The sequence below is a fragment of the Oncorhynchus gorbuscha genome, linkage group LG21 (genome assembly GCF_021184085.1).
Source record: "Oncorhynchus gorbuscha isolate QuinsamMale2020 ecotype Even-year linkage group LG21, OgorEven_v1.0, whole genome shotgun sequence".
In the NCBI taxonomy this organism is placed as follows: domain Eukaryota; kingdom Metazoa; phylum Chordata; class Actinopteri; order Salmoniformes; family Salmonidae; genus Oncorhynchus; species Oncorhynchus gorbuscha.
In genome coordinates, this window is record NC_060193.1 from 26195349 (window position 1) to 26214972 (window position 19624).

Below are 19624 nucleotides of genomic sequence, written 5' to 3' on the forward strand. Positions count from 1 at the left end.
TATCTATCATGACCCATCAGTCTAGCCTGGTCCCAGATCAGTTTGTGCTGTTTATATGATTGTCATGACAATAGGAGTCGGCCATACAGAACAAACATAACTGTGACCAGGCTAATGTCAGTCTGTCAGCCATTCAGACAGACATGTCACTGACACCCAAAATGACTTTGACATTTCATCCTTTGATGTTCTGAGCAGGACCATTGGGTGTGCCAACAACATAGGGGGGAGGCGTGAGTCTAGATTCCGATTGGCAGCTAAATGCGCTTTCTTCCTCCTAATTCCTCAATGCAAGCCAACGGGCGTCCCAGAGAATGACAGGGGGAACTGTGGCACTGTAGTGGGAGCAGCTAGGGAGGCCCTCACAGGGCCTGAGTCATTGGCTCAACGTTGGCTCAACGTAGTGTTTGACTTGGCAGCGAGACGCACACGCAGGGTAGGCAGAACCTACTCTTGAGGTACGGAGCTAATTACGTTCTTGCCCGTGATGACATAGTCCAGGTCAGTCCAGGAGAGCAGCAACAGGCTGCCGGAGATTATTTGGAACAGTGGCCATTTTGTTTGGCTAGCTAGCAGACTGGCTACTAGACGTAGCTTAGCTATCCAACCCTTATTGGCAAGGACAAGAACTATGGCCTCAGACATCCACTAGTGAACTACAGAGGAGCACATAACTGTCTAGCCTTCGTGTTTCCCAAACGTTTTTGTCTCTTAGATTGACAACGGTTTTGTTTTGGTGTCTAGACCAGTGGAGGCTGCTGAGGGGAGGACGGCTCATAATAATGGCCGGAATGGAGTCAATGGAATGGTATCAAACACAGTACCATTCCACTTACTCCATTACACTCTATTCCAGCCATTATTATGAGCCGTCCTCCCTTCAGCAGCCTCCACTGGTCTATACAGATGTAGGATCTTAATTTGTGAATTATTATGTGGATTATAATTAATGGTCATATTTGTAGTGGGTTGATACATTTGTTGTAAAATAAAGTCTCAAATTTCAAAGTGGAAATCACAAACTTGAGAAGCCTTTTTAAACCTCAGATACACAACAAGTTTAAAATGTTGTCCTGCAACAGGGTGATTAAATTAATCTGTAATTCCATAGAAACCTTACATTGGCTGTGGTCTGCATAACTGTGAAAGGTCACATCCTGTTTAAAGATAATTATGCCAGGTGAGAGCATACACACAAAGAGTAACTATCCTAAACAGACTCTGGAATCGTCTACCATCAAGTACAGAGAGGGGACTGGGAACTATAGAGCTGTGATTGACAGGACAGAGGTTGGCGGACCGTGACAGTGAGGTTCAGGTACATACCTGGGTTCTTGCCTGGCTCATTGTTACTGGGACTTCCTGACTGCTGTGAGTCTGTAACACAGATAGAGAACCATGCTTAGTATTATAGAACCATCCCACTGGGCACAGACGTCAATTCATCATCTGTTCCACGTCATTTCATTGAACCTTAGATCATTAAATACCACAAAAGGTCATCAAAGTTCAGCACTCTTCTATCAATTTATGTTATTCAAATGGGCTTTATTGGCATGGATGGTAACCACCCAGTGTTGCCAAAGCAATACAATGACCCACTACTATAAGGACACGTCAAAAATACCCTGAATGTGACAGGTGGCCAAAAACAAAGAAGCAAGGTGCTGTTGGTCATCAGATTTCATTTCAACCTAGACATAATATCAGCTGGAGTCATGGAGATGATATAATGAATACTCCTCAGCTTCCCTAGAATGTGTCTGAGGTTTTTATCGTAATTTGTCTGCAGACGTGTCAGTCCTGACAGACCAAGCCAGATGTGCAATGGTATTTGCTGTTGTTTAAAGAAGAAAAAAAAGGAGACAGAGAAAAGGGGGGAGGCGCGGGTTACAGTCAAAAGCTAGTCAGAACAAAAGAAGTGCTCAACAGGAGTGGAAAGAAACAATAAGACAATTAAAAACAATATTTTAAAAAAAAAAAAACGAGGCGAAGCGCTCTCCTGACCTTCACATACAGACTGGTTGATTCTGTCTGACTTTTTACAGGGCCTGGGTTAGGGAAAACATGGTCTGCCTCTGCCTCATCCTGCCCTGCCCCGGCCCGAGAGAGGCATGCACATAGCACACGCAACAGGAGGGGGATACACTCTGAAACACATCAGGACTTCTCCCCATAAGGTAGCCTATCTTAGCCTCCAAGCGCTTCGTCTGATTGATGATGTTACCTTACAGCACCTTTGGGAAGAGGATAAGCTGGGGTAACTGGCGTTCCTCAGCCGCCACCACGCTCGTTAGTCACCCCCAACCGCCAGGTCTGTTTTCTCGGCTCGAACCGCCACGCAACACTAACAGATACTCAAACGATGCCCAAAAGAGCCTGGCTTTTAACGTAAATACTTGACCATGTCATATACAGTCAGCAATAGAAAGTGGCTCCAAAGAGCTCACTTCATTTCACCTAAAAACTAGTACAGTAGGCTTCGTATGGAAGACCGGGTGTGTAGAGTAGTGAGGAACTAGTCCAGGCATATCAGAGGGCGAGGACACCGACAACATAAACACTAGTTCATATCATATAACATTGGAACTCATTTTCGACTGCAGACCTAAGAGCTGACTTAAATTTCACATAAACACCAGCTCCTCACGACACTGCACACCCGCTCTTCCACACAAAGCCTACTGTAGCATCAGCCGACCGGAGTAGGGCGACATCGCCGTCACCCAAAAGCCAACAACATATGGGAGAGGAAGAGAGGAGGACCCCCCCCACCAACCCCCCTCCCTCTACCAGCCCCCGCTTCAACCAACCATCCAGGGAAAAAGCAGCACACAAGGGGGTAAAAGTACAACAGTACAACACTGAATGGCCAGGCTGTGTTTGCCTTGAGTTCCATAATGATTCACCACAGCCGCCCTCCACGTGTTCCTCCTGTGCCCTACGCCTTTAACGCGGAGAAGTGAGGACAAGAGGCGGGGAGACAGTGAACTCAGATATCCTCGCCTTGCAACACAACACTCCCTTTTGCTGCTGGAGAGCCGTCCCTCTCTCATAAGGTTAATTGTAGATGTAAAGGAGGAGAGAGAGAGAGAGAGAGAGAGAGAGAGAGAGAGAGAGAGAGAGAGAGAGAGAGAGAGAGAGAGAGAGAGAGAGAGAGAGAGAGAGAGAACGAAAGAGAGAGAGAGAGAGAGAGAGAGAGAGAGACGAAAGAGAGAGAGAGAGAGAGAGAGAGAGAGAGAGAGAGAGAGAGAGAGAGAGAGAGAGAGAGAGAGAGAGAGAGACGAAAGAGAGAGAGAGAGAGAGAGAGAGAGAGAGAGAGAGAGAGAGAGAGAGAGAGAGAGAGAGAGAGAGAGAGAGAGAGAGAGAGAGAGAGATTTATGACCATTAAACGGCACTGCAAAAACAGAATGTTCTTGGCTGCGGCTCAACACTGACAAAATAGGTAGGGAACAACACATACGTTAAACAAAAAATATCTCCCCTTATGGTTAACCCTGAACAGTCCCAACTTTGAGTTGTCTCTACAGGATACAGAGGACACTAGGGAAGTCTGATGTCGATAGCTTGGGCTCTTTTGGGCGCAACTTATTTTTCTAAGCTGGCTAGTTTGTTAGCTTGTCTCTTTTGCTAGCTTGTAATCCACCATTTACCTGAAAAGAAAGGACTCTCTGGATGGAAATTCACATTATTGCAGCAAAAAAAACAACTGTATGGTGCTATTGAGTTCTCGGGCACATCATGCAAGAACATTTGTTATTCGACTGACACGCCATAAAAATAATGTATAACGAGATCGAATTCTATGTTTACGCGCCACAGTCGGGGGCTTTTGTGCCAACGGTTTGTGTGGAACCACGTCCATACAATAAGTGATTGCAGGGAGATTCTCCTCCTTTCTTGCTCCCTGCCACCCAGTCACCCTGGCACCTCCCACCCTCATGCCACTTTCAGAACCATCCATCAGTCTAGTTACAACTGTCAACTATTGCCCTCTCCCAGGAGAGAAAGAAAGAGAGAGACAGACAGAGGGACAGGGGAGGAGGGAGAGAGAGGAGAGAAAGTGGGAGGGTGCAACAGAGAGAGAAAGAGGGACAGAGAAACAGAGACAGAAAGAGGAGGTAGGGAGCTGGTTCATCTAACATGGAACAGACCATTGTGAGAGAAAGAGGAGGCAGGGAGCTGGTTCATCTAACATGGAACAGACCATTGTGAGAGAAAGAGGAGGCAGGGAGCTGGTTCATCTAACATGGAACAGACCATTGTGAGAGAAAGAGGAGGTAGGGAGCTGGTTCATCTAACATGGAACAGACCATTGTGAGAGAAAGAGGAGGCAGGGAGCTGGTTCATCTAACATGGAACAGACCATTGTGAGAGAAAGAGGAGGTAGGGAGCTGGTTCATCTAACATGGAACAGACCATTGTGAGAGAAAGAGGAGGTAGGGAGCTGGTTCATCTAACATGGAACAGACCATTGTGAGAGAACAGGTGGGGAGCTGTTTCGTCTAACATGGAACACACCATTGTGAGTGAAAAGGCAGCCTTGACAAAAGACCAGATGGTCGTGGCAATTAAAGAACCCAGGCAGCAGAAGCAGCATCTTCACTTTGCTGCCCTACAGTACTGTAGGCCTACAGAGGAGCCACCTGGAAGAGTTGAGGTGGGATCCAGGCATATGGCATCTACTGTCAACTCATCTCAGAGGTTTGAGGGAGCACCATACATCTGAGAGCTGGAAAACACCTGACATCTCACATACATTTCACCCTTGACCTGTAGCTAGGGAGGTGTAGGAGGTTGTTATGGAGGGCTTGAAGTTAAGTTCAAGTTCAAGTTCAAATTCCAGTTGAAGTGTGTTGAAGCAGTCGATCAGGCCAGGGTTTAAAATATTCTTATATATATTTTTGAAATTAATAATAAAATCAACATATGAACACATTTAAAAAGGAATCATTCCAAATAACCGCTATTCTAACTAGAAAAATGGAAAGTGCCAACAATGCCTTCAGAAAGTATTCACACCCCTTGACATATTCCACATTATGTTGTGTTACAACCTGAATTTTTCCCTCCTCCTCCTATACACAATACCCCATATCAACGAAGTGAAAACATGTTTTTAGAAATGTTTGCAAATTTATTATAAATTGAATACATTTACAAAAGTATCTCAATTTAATCGATTTTAAATTCAGGCTGGAACACAACAAAATGTGGGAAAAGCATTGGGTACGAATACTTTCTGAAGGCACTTTATGTTGTACAATTGCATACTGTGTAAATGTAAGTCTGCATACAAAGAAATAAACTGCCTGACAGGGGTGAAGACTTCCCTCTACAGAAAATATCTCCAATCTCCATCCAAAAGATGCATCAAACCTTCCAAATGGAGACCAATCCAAGACCAATCCAATCGTCTTCAAACAGGCGCCAGCAACCCGTAAATAAACAGTGTGGTCTCTGGTTCTGCCCTGGGAGTTTGGCAAGGCCCGGATCACAACGCAAGATACCAGAGACGCACAGCCACACTCCAAAAACAACGTTTCTTGGCTCCTCTCTGTCCCTGCCACTTGTTTAAACAAACAAACTGGGCTCGCAAAGAAGGAGGAGGAGAAAAAAAAAGAAGCAAAACAGAGGATTTGAGGATCTTGGCTGTGATTTGAGTGAGGAAGACTGACACTTTGGGATTGTGGGGAGTACTGACATGCGCTGAGTTTGTTTCGTACCTTATGCACAACGTGGACTCTTTGCTATTGTGATCTCTCTCTCTCTCCCCTCTCCCTCTCTCGCGCTCTCTCTCTCTCTCTCTCTCTCTCTCTCTCTCTCTCTCTCTCTCTCTCTCTCTCTCTCTCTCTCTCTCTCTAAAAACACGCCAACAGTTTTTTGCACTCTCCTTTATCTAGTTTGGCATGATACCCATACCTTCCCCCGAAGAAACTCTCAGTCCACCCCCCACCCCACTGTGTATATTAAACCAGTCGCATACTTTTACAAACTCACTCGTTGCAGTACACCTACCTGATCCCACAAACACACACATCCCACACACACTCTCCCACACACACACGCCGCCGCAGATGCATACCAACGTCGACATTTCAGGGAGGGAAGAGAGAAGCCGCCTGGCAGCCATTTTAGACTGCTGCACCCGGGGTCTGTGCACATGTATAGCTGTGGCTGCCAGAAGCATGGGTCCCGAGCCAAGACGCATCTCAGCGGCCCAAGAGAGGGAGGGAAAGAGAGAGAGAGAGACGTAGAAATATCGCCTAATTACGGCAGTGCTAGGCCCATAATGTTTCAACAATACAGCTGTGTGTAGTGTAAATATTTGATATGGCCACACTTTCTGCCCCTCTACTGCACCAGTTTGGCCGAGGAGCAAGCCGTTAGAGGGGCAGGCAAGCTGTCCATCTGTCTGTCGGTCTATCCTGGCGCACTTGGTCATGGTGTGTGAGTGTGTGTGTGTGTGTGTGGGGGGACTTTGTCCTGTGTCCTCCTCTGCTCCTGGTTTTTATCCTTAACGGCTTAGCCATGATGACATCATTGTGGGCCTGGTTCCAGATCCTAGCTTTCTCTTAAATGTTGCTCCATCACTGCATTTTACAGTTACACTACATGGCCAAAAGTACATGGACACTTGCATCTCATTCCAAAATCATAGGCTTTTATCTGGAGTTGGTCCCTCCCCTTTGCTGCTATAACATCCTCCACTCTTCTGGGAAGGCTTTCCATTAGATGTCAGAATATTGCTGTGAGGACTTGCTTCCATTCAGCCACGACCATTACTGAGGTCGGGCGATTAGGCCTGACTCGCAGTCGGCATTCCAATTCATCCCAAAGTTGTGCGATGGGGTTGATGTTAGGGCTCTGTGCAGGCCAGTTAAGTTCTTCCACGCCGATCTTGACAAACCATTTCTGTTTCGACCTTGTTTTGTACAGATTAATTTTTGTCAGACTCCCAGATGGTGAAGTGTGATTAATCACTCCAAAGAAAGTTTTTCCACTACTCTAGAATCCAGTGGCGGCGAGCTTTACACCACTCCAGCCGACGTTTGGCACTGAGCAATGTGGTTTTATGCTTGTGTGAGGCTGCTCAGCCATGGAAATCCATTTCATTAAGTTCCTGACAAACATTTGTTGGACTGAAGTTTCTTCGAGGGGCAGTTTGGAACTAGGTAGTGAGTATTGCAACCGAGGACAGACGATTTGTACACGTTACGCGTTTCAGCACTCTATGGTCCCGTTCTGTGAGCTTGTGCCGCATACCACTTCACGACTAAGCCGTTGTTACTCCTAGACATTTCCACTTCACAATAACAGCACTTACAGTTGACCGGGCAGCACTAGCAGGGCAGAAGTTTGACAAAATTACTTGTTGGAAAGGTGGCATCTTATGACGGTGCCACGTTAAATTTGGTTAAACAGCCATCACTAGCACATTAGAGGCCGCTGCCCTATATACATAGACTTGGAATTGCTGGCCACTTAATGGAACACAAGTCACTTGAATAATGTTTACATATTTTGCATTACTCATCTCATATGGAAATACTCTATTCTACTATATCTTAGTCTGACATTGCTCGCCCAAATATTTATACATTCTTAATTCCATTCCTTTACTTTAGATGTGTGTATATTGTTGTGAAAATGTTTGATTATTCTGTCAGATATTACTGCACAAGCATTTCTCTACATCCGCAAAAACATCTGCTAAACACGTGTACTGTATGTGACAAATACAATTTGACTTGATTTTGTTGAAAGTCACTGAGCTCTTCAGTACAGGCAATTCTACTGCCAATGTTTGTCTAAGGAGATTGCATGGCTGTGTGCTCGATTTTATACACCTGTCAGTAACTGGTGAGCTGAAATAGGCAAATCCACATACTTTTGTGTATCTCCGTCTCTGGGTCTGTACCAGTATCTCATATCTTTTGTCTCCTCTTGTGCCTGCCTACATTTATCTCTCTTTCTGTATCAGGAACTGTGTCAACTGTATCAATTTCTTATCTAGTCAGAACAGTATAGTATAGTATATGCTTTCCTCTCCACGTCTAAATCGTCCTCTACATCTAACCTGGTACCTCTCAATCCTCCACCATTTTCAAAAAAAATGTTGTCACACTTTCTTTCCCTTCTTTCTCTCTTCTTAGTGGCCCTCTGTTTCTCTCTCTCCCTCTACTGTCGCTCTCTCTCCCTCTCTTTTTTCGCCCCTTCTCTCCCCCGTTTTGTTGACTAAACAAAGTGGCCTTTATCGGAGAGAGCCGCAACCCAAACAAGCCAAACAAAAGACAGGGCGAGGATATCTACCCAGAGGAGGGAGGATCTTATCATGCCAGGGAGGCCATTGTGCGTTTGTGCCAGTCTGCACAATGGCAGTCTCATGCCCTGGCATCTAATGCACTAACGTATCATAACGTTCTTTGAAGGCCGACACCTGTCTGCCAAGAGACCAATATCGAGGCGAGAAGACGAGGAAGACATGCTAAGTTTGACGGCCATTTTGAGAACTCATCCTTTGCCAATACCTAGAGAGCATGTGTGGTAAAACGAGCCCATACAAACGCAGACCCAGAAGACAGCAGTAAATGTGTTAAGAAACGTATAAATCTTACTGTGTGTGCAGAATGGACAGATATGAAGACAGCAAAGCATTCTTCTAGGAAATGCCCCCCCCCCCCCCCCCTATAAGGCTTTTGAGCAACTCAAAAGCTAAGTAGCATATCAACGACAAAATAAAGTCTTCTATCATGTTAATTAGATTCAGCTACATTTGCTTTAGATCGACTGCAGACATGATACAAAAAGCCTGTCTAGGAACACATTTAAGGCTTGTGGGAGTGTTAGGGGGGAGGTGGGGAGAGACAAGGAGGGTAAAGTTGAAAAGACTGAAGGAACAATGACATTTTGCCTTCTTTTTATTCGACGGAGAGACACCACAGATTTGTTTGAATGGAACACGCACACACCCCCCCCCCACACACACACACACACACACACACACACACACACACACACACACACACACACACACACACACACACACACACACACACACACACACACACACACACACACACACACACACACACACACACACACCACACACCCACGAGACAGTGAGACAGTGGGACTGTCAGGTTTTGAGACGTAGGAATCAAGTGTCAGACAGACAGGGTCAGACAGAGGAGGGCGATGTGGAGGAGGAGGAGGAGGGGGGAGGGGGGGCATACAACTTTCAGGGCAAAAGCATTCACAGACAGCTACAGGAACTGTGTGTGGGGAGGGGTTTTTCGTGATTCTCATGAAACCACTTTTAAACATGTCTGTAGCAAATTGAATTCCACAATCATGATGCAGCTGCAAAAATCAACTATAATTCTGAAAATGTGTCTTGTTTTTAAAATATTGTACATTTTCACCAGAATTTTGTACATTTTCACCCCACATTCTCATTATCAAAATGCGCCCGGATTAAATTCTCAGGTCATTTTATACAATTCTACCTTAGAAAAATCTAACTTATTCGAATAAAATACTAAATATGTTGCTGTAGTTTGTCCATAAATCATAAAAATGGTATACTAGTTGACGTTTACATAAAACTATAGTATTTATTACGTAAAAACACTGTCTGTGGACATGTCTCGTTACCGTAACACCTTTTCAAGTTCCTGTAAAAACTCCCATGATGCATCATTTAGAGGAACAATCCTTCGATGAGCACTAGTTAAGTTATTTGATGTGCTTATATGCCTTCAGAATGAGGTTCTTATTCTCAAACACCCCTTTAACCCCACTTTGCCTTCTCATTACCGAAACAGCTAAAAAGCTCAAATTGGGAAAAAGTCAGAGAACCATTACCTTACCAACATGGAGGCATGAATGGGCTTTGGTGATGTGGTCAATTGTTTGCTGACTCATAACGGCTGTTTCCTATTATTTGCAGATTGAGCTAAGGGCCTTTCATTACCGAAACACACATTTCTCATTACCACGTAATCTTTTGGGTCCGTTTCAGTAATGAGAACCTTCATTTCAGTAATGATAAATAAGCTAATTCTAATGTATAGTCAATGGGTGTGCTGTACTGGTAAACTTTATTTATTTACTTGGACCAATTGTATAGATTTTTTGTAAAACAACAGTTATTTGATTCAGTAGGGTTTGTCAAGAAATATTGGGTGTATAAACCCCATTTACCGTTTGTTAAGTCCCAATCTGCAGTTTGTGTGTCAACGAAGAGTAACCCCACCACTTAGAGGAGGATATCCCCAATTTTGTACCTGCTTTTACACTTACCTATACTGTTGTTTGATATTCACATATTTAAATACTTTATAGGCATATTGTGTCATGTTGTTTGCCCATAGGATCCCATCCAATCCAGAAATACATCTAAAATACCTTCCAACCACAAATATCCATGTACTAATACACAAATATTAACTAACTTTTTTTTTAAAGTCACCTTGTTACGTTTAAGTCCACTTTTGAAAATGAATGCATGTCATTACAATTCTTACACTGAAATAAGAGGTATTTTAATCAATTGCATTAAGAGCAGTGATTTTTTGGGGGATTAACAAATGACACTGATGATTATTTTGGTTTACTGAATCTCTGATAGAGATCAGTACAGTTCTTCATTGGCAAACTATGCTATACTCATTGCCAAAACATGCAGTCTCATCCCTGAAACCTACTTATCATTACTGTAATGCGCCAATATTTAGGAAATATTAGGCAGTGTAAAACATACACTTTAGCAATTTTAGATTCATGTGATAGTGTGATTTTTGTTCTCTATCGAAATAGGTGTGCATAAATCAAATCGAAAAAAGAACATGTACACGCCAATGATTATGACAAAAAAACGTTTTTGGAAAAGTTGGGTTATGGTAATGAAATAAATGATGAAATAAATGTTCATTCAATTTTCAGTGTTATGTTTAACTATAATATTTGACATTTGTTTATAACTTTTTTGGACTTGTTGCGGTAATGAGAAGTTTTGTGTTGGTTGTAGTGGAAATTGTGCTAAAATGCATCATATCTGACCAAAAATGTAATGATAATTATAAAATTGATAAGTACAGATCCTACACTCGGTGAGCTAAGAGGACATTTTATGAAAAATGACACTTGAGAATGTTTTGGTCAAATGTCCGTTTCGTGAGAATAACCTGTGTGTGTGTGTGTGTGTGTGTGTGTGTGTGTGTGTGTGTGTGTGTGTGTGTGTGTGTGTGTGTGTGTGTGTGTGTGTGTGTGTGTGTGTGTGTGTGTGTGTGTGTGTGTGTGTGTGTGTGTGTGTGTGTGTGTGTGTGTGTGTGTGTGTGTGCGTGCGTGCGTGTGTGTGTGTGTGTGCCCTCTGGGGAAGAAGAGATGTGCATACTAATGATACTGGAGACTGGTTCCCCTTTCTCTTACACTTTTTGAGGGGACTCAATGCTGTCTCGTCCATAAACTCTCACGGGGGTGAAAAGACGAGTGCTTTTACAGAGCCCGAGAAAACAGACTTCTCATTCAGGTCAACAAACAGTGTGGCATCGCCCACATTCATTCCAGAGAGGAACGGGAACAAGGGCTGAATCGGCTGACACATCATTAATGAGGCCAGGCCAGACCAGGAAAGAGAGAGGGAAAGGGTAAGTAGCCAGGAATACAAAGACAGGAGAAGAGAGGAGAGAGAGGAGACTGTGGGCATATACACATATGTACGTGCAGGCTCACATTTACTCACAAATGTATGCACACACACATGCAGATGTAGGATCTTAATTTGACCCCCCTGTTGCAGGAGAACTTCCCTGCAATGCACAACATTTCAAACTTGTAGTGTATTTGAGGTTTAAAAAAGGCTTCTGAAGTTTGTAATTTCCACTTTGAAATTGCATCAACACCTACAAAAGTGTTCACTCATTATAATCCACATTATAATTTAGATATCCTGTTGCTGCAAGATGTTCCTGCTGTAGCAAACGGGCTCACACTAAGATCTGACATCTGTTCATGTGGACTAAGATATGCACAAATACACACACTATGAAATTACACACAGATAAACACGCAAATTATTCAGGTCTGTGAGAATTGAGATCTCTGAAGTGCTGCAAGTTTAACACACACACACACACTCTCCTGTTGAGAGCTGTGCCGTGCCATACACGTGCTCTGTGGTCAGGGCCTGGGATGCAGACAACACATGCAGGCAGGGCTTCACCACAAACTGCCCCAGTCACTGTTTCCACACACACAAGCATGACTGAACGAACGCGAACGCGCACGCGCACGCACACGCACACGCACGCACACGCACACGCGCACGCGCACGCGCACGCGCACGCACACGCACACGCACACGCACACACACACACACACACACACTCACTCACTCACACACACTCCCAGCTGTACCCTGTTCCACGACAAAGCCTCCAGCCATGCAGGACATAGCCTGACCGTGACATGACAGAGTGCTTTTCATGACTTCAAAGTCCCAGTCACACTACTAAGGTTCTGTCATAAATAGTTTTAAACTAGATCAGGCTTTCACTTACACTATGTTGGTTCCAGGCTGTTAGCTAAGACACCTATCATGTCGAAACAATGCAACCATCCGCACGTGAGCATTAAAACAACAGAATGATTTTGGTATGCCTCAGACCCACAATTTGCTTTGTTGTCGCTTAATTGACTGTCTAGCTGGCATTTGCATTTGCCCACTGCCCAAGCTGCTAGTCTCGGGGTAACATAATGGGTTACGTGGTGAGGAGGTTGGTGCCACTTTCCACAGGACCGGGAGGAGCCATCTTTGGCGGTGGCAAATGTCCAAATGTTCCCCTTTTATATGTGGTGGAGGCAGGAGGGAAAGGAGGGAAGGGTGAGACTATAGATTTAATTATGCATGCGTGTTTCTCATTCATGATGGTAGTGGGGGTGGGAAAGGGGGGGTAAAGGGGGTGGGGGTGAGGACCAATGACATTCCGCCGTAGCCCCCTCTTTCTCTCTCACCTCTCTCTCACCAGTCTGGGGGCTGCTTGGGCTAATGAGGTGACACTCACCGCCTGGAGGCTAGCCAAAACAGTCCATTAACTCTTAGCAAATAGTGAAGAGGAGGAGGAAGGAGGAGAGGGGAGAGAGAGAGCGAGAGAGAGCGAGAGAGAGAGAAAAGAGAGGCTACCGGGGTGTTTTGTATTTGTGAATGAACCAGCGGGAGTTGGGATGTGTGCGTGTGTGTGTGTGTGTGTGTGTGTGTGTGTGTGTGTGTGTGTGTGTGTGTGTGTGTGTGTGTGTGTGTGTGTGTGTGTGTGTGTGTGTGTGTGTGTGTGTGTGTGTGTGTGTGTGTGTGTGTGTGTGTGTGTGTGTGATCGTGATGATGCGTGATAATTCACGGCGGGAATGGTTCAATAGAGGCAGCTCTCAAGTGTGGGACTGCATGGGACAGGGGGGTTGGGGTTTTGGGAAGGGGCTGCTATTAGCACAACGCCACATCATAGAAAACCCACCCAGACAGACAGACAGACCTTTGACGGAGGGGCTGTGTGATTCTGCTCTTTCATCCTATCATCCCTTCCTCCCACAACCCTTGCCTGATAATTATGAGACAAATGCACGGGTCCCCTGCTGATGAGTGGCATGGGAGCCCCACAGTGGCGGGTTCAAACCTGCTGCACGCCGTCTGGACTGGGAAAAAGGAGAGAGGGGGAAAGAAAAAAAGAGAGAGAAATGGAGGGATGGAAACAGAGAAAGAGGGAAGGAGAGGGGGCGAGAGTGAGAACGAAAGAGAGAAATGGAGGGAGAGAGAAAGAAAGAAAGAGAAATGGAGGGAGAGAGAAAGATAGTGGAAGGAGAGAGTGAGAGAGAGCGATAGTGGAAGGAGAGAGTGAGAGAGAGCGATAGTGGAAGGAGAGAGTGAGGGAGAGCAATAGTGGAAGGAGAGAGTGAGAGAGAGCAATAGTGGAAGGAGAGAGTGAGAGAGAGGAATAGTGGAAGGAGAGAGTGAGAGAGAGCAATAGTGGAAGGAGAGGGTGAGAGAGAGCAATAGTGGAAGGAGAGAGTGAGAGAGCAATAGTGGAAGGAAAGAGTGAGAGAGAGCAATAGTGGAAGGAGAGAGTGAGAGAGCAATAGTGGAAGGAAAGAGTGAGAGAGAGCAATAGTGGAAGGAGAGAGTGAGAGAGCAATAGTGGAAGGAGAGAGTGAGAGAGAGCAATAGTGGAAGGAGAGAGTGAGAGAGCAATAGTGGAAGGAAAGAGTGAGAGAGAGCAATAGTGGAAGGAGAGGGTGAGAGAGAGGAATAGTGGAAGGAAAGAGTGAGAGAGAGCAATAGTGGAAGGAGAGGGGGGGTTCAAACCTGCTACACGTCATTTGGACTGGGAAAGGGAGAGGAAGAAAGAGAGGATTTATGGATGTAAAGAGAGGGGGGGGAGGGGGAGGGAAGGAGGTGGTGTAAAGTGTTTTCTAGGAAGGTGCCGGGTGGTAGTCGGGTAGATCTTCAGCGGGTTAGCCCGCTAACATTCTCTAACCTCTCTTTTGTAACAGTATTATGTGAACATTCCTTCCAATAACATTCCGGGAAGTCTATGTTTTAGCAAAACTCCAGGGGGTGGTCCTTGAAAGTTGAATTATGACATATTCCTGGAAGTTCATGTTTTACAACAACAAAAAGTTATTATATAATATCCAGGGGTAAAATTGTCCAATAATCTCATCGTAACCGAATGAGTATCAGACAAAAATCAACTGTTACATTGTGACAACTGCATTCAATTTAGTATTGATTCAAATGTCTATACACTGACCAATGGAGACTGATCAAGGTTGTGTATGGCTGAGTTGGTAGAGCACGGCCCTTGCCATGCAAGGAGTGCGTGTTTGTTTCCCGGGTTCACCCATATGTAAAATGTACCCACGCATACATGTAAATTGGATAAAAGAGTCTGATAAATGGCTTATGAGGGGGGGAAAAAATACTTGAAGAATCTTAATTGTGAATGGAGGATTCCATATCTTTATAACTCTGAACTCCAGCCAATGAAGGATGCCAGTGACTCCCACTAGCCAATGCTTACAACCGCAAGCCTTTGGCCGCTGACATAGCCAACAGAATCCCCACTGGCAGGAGGCCACAAAGGATCTCTGCCCCCATCACCCTGTGCCAACGGCACAGAAGTAAACATACCCATACACACAACGCCAACGACCTCCCACACCTTAATTACGACATTGGATGACATATTGGATCATATAATTCCACATCTAAGGCAAGGCGGAGAGGCCTTGGCCCAAGACAGACAATGGAACAAAGCTGTGCACTCATTCAGAAAGCTTCGCTGGCAGTAGTACCCATGTTTGGAACGGAGTGGTGTTTAATGTGTTTTTACAAACATAAAAACTGACTAGCAACACTGCCAACAGATGTCGACAAGCACTTTTTTTTCTCTCTGCCATGACGTAACTTCAATAGGGAAGACATAAAAACAGGTGCAAATGAAGACAGAATGTTCTCTTATTCGTCCGTCCGTCCGTCCCCCCTCCCCACCCCTCACGCAACTGTGCTCCATCTTCTTCTGTGATTGAGATATGGAGAAGTATTGGATTGGCTAACAATGGAGTTCTGAAAGCTAACAGGCAGGAATATTTTGATGATGACACATTTCCTCCGAGATGGGCATCCAATGGTGATCAAGCAACCAAATGTACTGCTCTAGTGCTTGAACACCACACATGTACCGCTCTAGTGCTTGAACACCACACATGTACCGCTCTAGTGCTTGAACACCACACATGTACCGCTCTAGAGCTTGAACATCACACATGTACCGCTCTAGTGCTTGAACACCACACATGTACCGCTCTAGTGCTTGAACACCCCACATGTACCGCTCTAGTGCTTGAACACCACACATGTACCGCTCTAGTGCTTGAACACCCCACATGTACCGCTCTAGTGCTTGAACACCACACATGTACCGCTCTAGTGCTTGAACACCACACATGTACCGCTCTAGTGCTTGAACACCACACATGTACCGCTCTAGTGCTTGAACAGCCCACATGTACCGCTCTAGTGCTTGAACACCACACATGTAAACAGGTCCAGAACGAAGCTTTGCGGTGCAACAGACTACTAGCAGGTATCAACAGTTGGATTTCCAATGTTTCCACCCTCCTCCACACCCCAGCATTCAACCTGTAATGTCCTCAGGTAAAGACTGTTAAAACCTCTTAACGGTTCCTAATACCCGGCTTGGCTATAAGAGGACGAGAGGCCATGGAGTCGGTGTTATAAAAATTGCTGCATGCCGCATGGCCAGTAAAACCCTTCCTTTCCTGCTAATGAGCCCAAACATCGGAGCTAGCTAAATGACGTTTGAAACCCCATGCCAGGGCCGGGATAAATCAATGGCAGCCACGGGGGAAATAGAGGAGGGTGGAGCCCAAGTAACGGTCCCACACCTGGGACGAGGTTTCAGTGGAGGGGGTTGGGGCAGGGAGGAAATTGTGTAGCCAAACGTAAACACATTTGTTGGTCGGCGGTGTTCAGCGGCATTTCTGGGTAACAGAAGCAATCTGCGGTCCTGATACTGCAAGATTTTGAGATGGGCTCGCTCATCCATTTTAGCCGGAGGCTCAAGCGGAGCAGTCTGTCTTAGCAGAGCAGAGCTGAGTGGTTGGAAGAGCACATGCTCTCGCATAAACTCAGGAGAAACAAAAACCGTGTGCCCACCACAATGTCAGAGAGATCTGGCAGGGTTCCAGAAGCAGTAAAGAACTCCTCCACCCCTGATGGAGCAATCGCCATGGGGATCTCCCAAATCAATAATCAAACACACAAAGTTGCGCACACACACACACACAACTAAAACAACTCCCTCGACACCATGCAGGGCCGATCATAACTTTTTTATTTACCACAGCCAAAACTCCAGCTTGCACATTGTAGATATTTTGTTTTATTTTTTATTTTACCTTTATTTAACCAGGCAAGTCAGTTAAGAACATATTCTTATTTTCAATGACGGCCTGGGAACAGTGGGTTAACTGCCTGTTCAGGGGCAGAACGACAGATTTGTACCTTGTCAGCTCGGGGGTTTGAACTCGCAACCTTCCGGTTACTAGTCCAACGCTCTAACCACTAGGCTACGCTGCCGCCCCAATATTGTTAGCAGTGCCCCACTTTTATTCCTACAAACACACAAAGTTCAACCTACAAGTTCCTCCTCACAAGGTGTGGCAGCGTGGAGCTGCAGTGTCTGAAGAGCGTGCCTGATGAGTGTATGGCATTCCGCATTCATGGCAACGACTATAGGAAGCAAATCGTCTCAGTGCTCCCGTCTCGGTGCTCCTTCCGGGGCAGCCCCTCGCACCACACTGCAGCCGTAACAACACGTGGTTGGGGTACAGAGCTGTAGCACAGCCCCAGTTTATATGGGCAACTGCTAAATTGTTTGAAAAGCCATAAACAATGTGTCACAAAGTCTAGTGTTTAAGAACCGGGCCTGGATGAGTGCCACAGGGATATCGGTGTGTTGTAATTGATGTATCTAAAAGGAAATAATTAAAGGGTATGCAAATTAGGCCTAAATTACACAGGAGGTGTACTCTGGGTGGATATCACGACAGCCTGGCATGGCAAGCCCAGTCCTCCTCCCTCTCAAGTAAGAATGTTAAAAATGTGAAATGCTTCTATTTTGCAGCCCATTTTGGGGGGATGTTGCCAAAATACAGGGATGATACCGTACCAAGAACAAAGACACCTGTCGTGTGGCCTAATTCTGCAAGTTTTTATTTCTGTCAGAGCCTTGAAAGGCGTTCATTATTAAGGTCCTATTGCGGGAGGGAGAGATTTACAGTTAACTTTTGGTCGGATTTGTCCTCATAAAGCTTTTTCACTCTTTCCCACGAGGCTCCCGACTTTATAATCTCTCTCAAATATTCACACGGATGACAGCAGGAGTAGGGCGCCATGTTACAGGAACATGGAACGGCAGAACTAGGCCTAAATGTCACACAACTGCCACATTTTTTTCCATCGTTTGGAAAATCATGAATTTCACCACTTTCCCCCTTTCCTCCCCCATTTCCCTCCCTCCTTCCCCGGTGCTCTTTCCTCCCCCATTTCCCTCCCTCCTTCCCCGGTGCTCTTTCCTCCCCCATTTCCCTCCCTCCTTCCCCGGTGCTCTTTCCTCCCCCATTTCCCTCCCTCCTTCCCCGGTGCTCTTTCCTCCCCCATTTCCCTCCCTCCTTCCCTGGTACTCTTTCCTCCCCCATTTCCCTCCAATCACTCCCCAGTGCTCTTTCCTCCCCCATTTCCCTCCCTCCTTCCCCCGGTGCTCTTTCCTCCACTTCCTCCAGTTCGCCAGGATTGTCCACTCAGCCTGACAATGGGGGTCTTTACACCAGGCTTCACAGCTAGCTTCCAAATCCTGCCTTGCTGCTTTCCAGTCATCCTAGCATGTCGTTTTCACTTTATCTGTGAAGCCAAACCATCAGTGGGTGGGGGTGGGGGTGGGGGTGGATGAGGTAGGGATGGGGCGGAGTGGTAGCGGGGGGGTGTGTGTGTTCAGGAAGGTATACACCGTGGGGCAAAGCTGGGCCTTCATTGTATTGTTTCGAGGGGGACATGTTTCACTCTCAGGGTCCCAAGCAACAGGGCAGAGAGGGAAGGGAAGAAAAGGGAAGAGAAGGGGAATAGTTGCCCTGTGTGTTACTGTTAGCGTCGTTCTGTGTTCTCCTGAGTGTGATCTGATTCCCTCCCTAATCACCCCTCACCGTCGCAATCGAGTGTGTGCCTCGGAAAACGTTACAAGTGAGTGCCTCGGACCACAAACATACATTTTTTCCATTCTAGAACATTCTCCTCACCTTCAGACAAATGCAAAGGGCGAGAACAGAGCGCCATTAAACCATTTTTTTAACAACCTAGCATCAAATGCATTTGTTATTTCAGCCTCGGGACACATTCCATCGTTTGGGGGAAACCCCCACCCACCCACCCCCCACACTATATGTCAAAACCAGACGCCCGGCAAGTACAAACGCTTAACAAAAGTGGCAACATGTTGTTCTATCAACAAACTAGCAGGTAGGCTCTGTAGTACTGAGCTGATTTAATCTATGGTAACTCATTGTTTATCCATTTTATTTGGAGTTATATTCATTTTTACCATCATATCTGCACGGTGTTAAAGTAACCAGAGTGAAAAAAGCCAAATGAATAATAAAAAGCAGTCAAATACCAAAAATGTCTACACCAAAATGTCTACACAAACAGATAGGAGATAATGTAAATAATCCACCATGACAACAGTCAAGGCATGTAGGAACAATACTGTTTGCTGATATGCTCATTACGTTCCGTTTGAATTAAATATGTCGGCTTTGCATTGAATGTACTTTCCAATTCAGATTGGACATACGTTTGCGGAAACTATGTCAACAAGGACCAAATGAATGGGGTTCCCACACCATAAATCTATTGAGCTCAAAAACATCCACCTGAAAACATCAGCCCTTGGAAAGCAGTGAGGACATGTTTTCTTGTTGATTGAAAAAGGCAAGTGAAAGCATCATCTCTCGACTGACACCAACGGCAGGCATGTACACTAGTCCTGATCCT

General features: G+C 45.5%; 1 protein-coding gene across 7 annotated transcripts in view; it reads right to left on the reverse strand.

Moving 5' to 3' along the window:
• Nucleotides 1-19624, reverse strand: part of LOC124008629 (nuclear factor 1 B-type-like) — a 78046-nt gene that overhangs the window by 24720 nt on the left and 33702 nt on the right. For 6 of the 7 annotated variants that reach the window (XM_046320088.1, XM_046320086.1, XM_046320092.1 and 3 more), the window contains exon 3: nt 1327-1377. The exons of the other annotated variant lie outside the window; for it this stretch is intronic. In XM_046320088.1, the coding sequence (XP_046176044.1) occupies nt 1327-1377 (51 nt within the window). The remainder of the gene's footprint in view (nt 1-1326; nt 1378-19624) is intronic. 7 annotated transcript variants of the gene reach the window in all.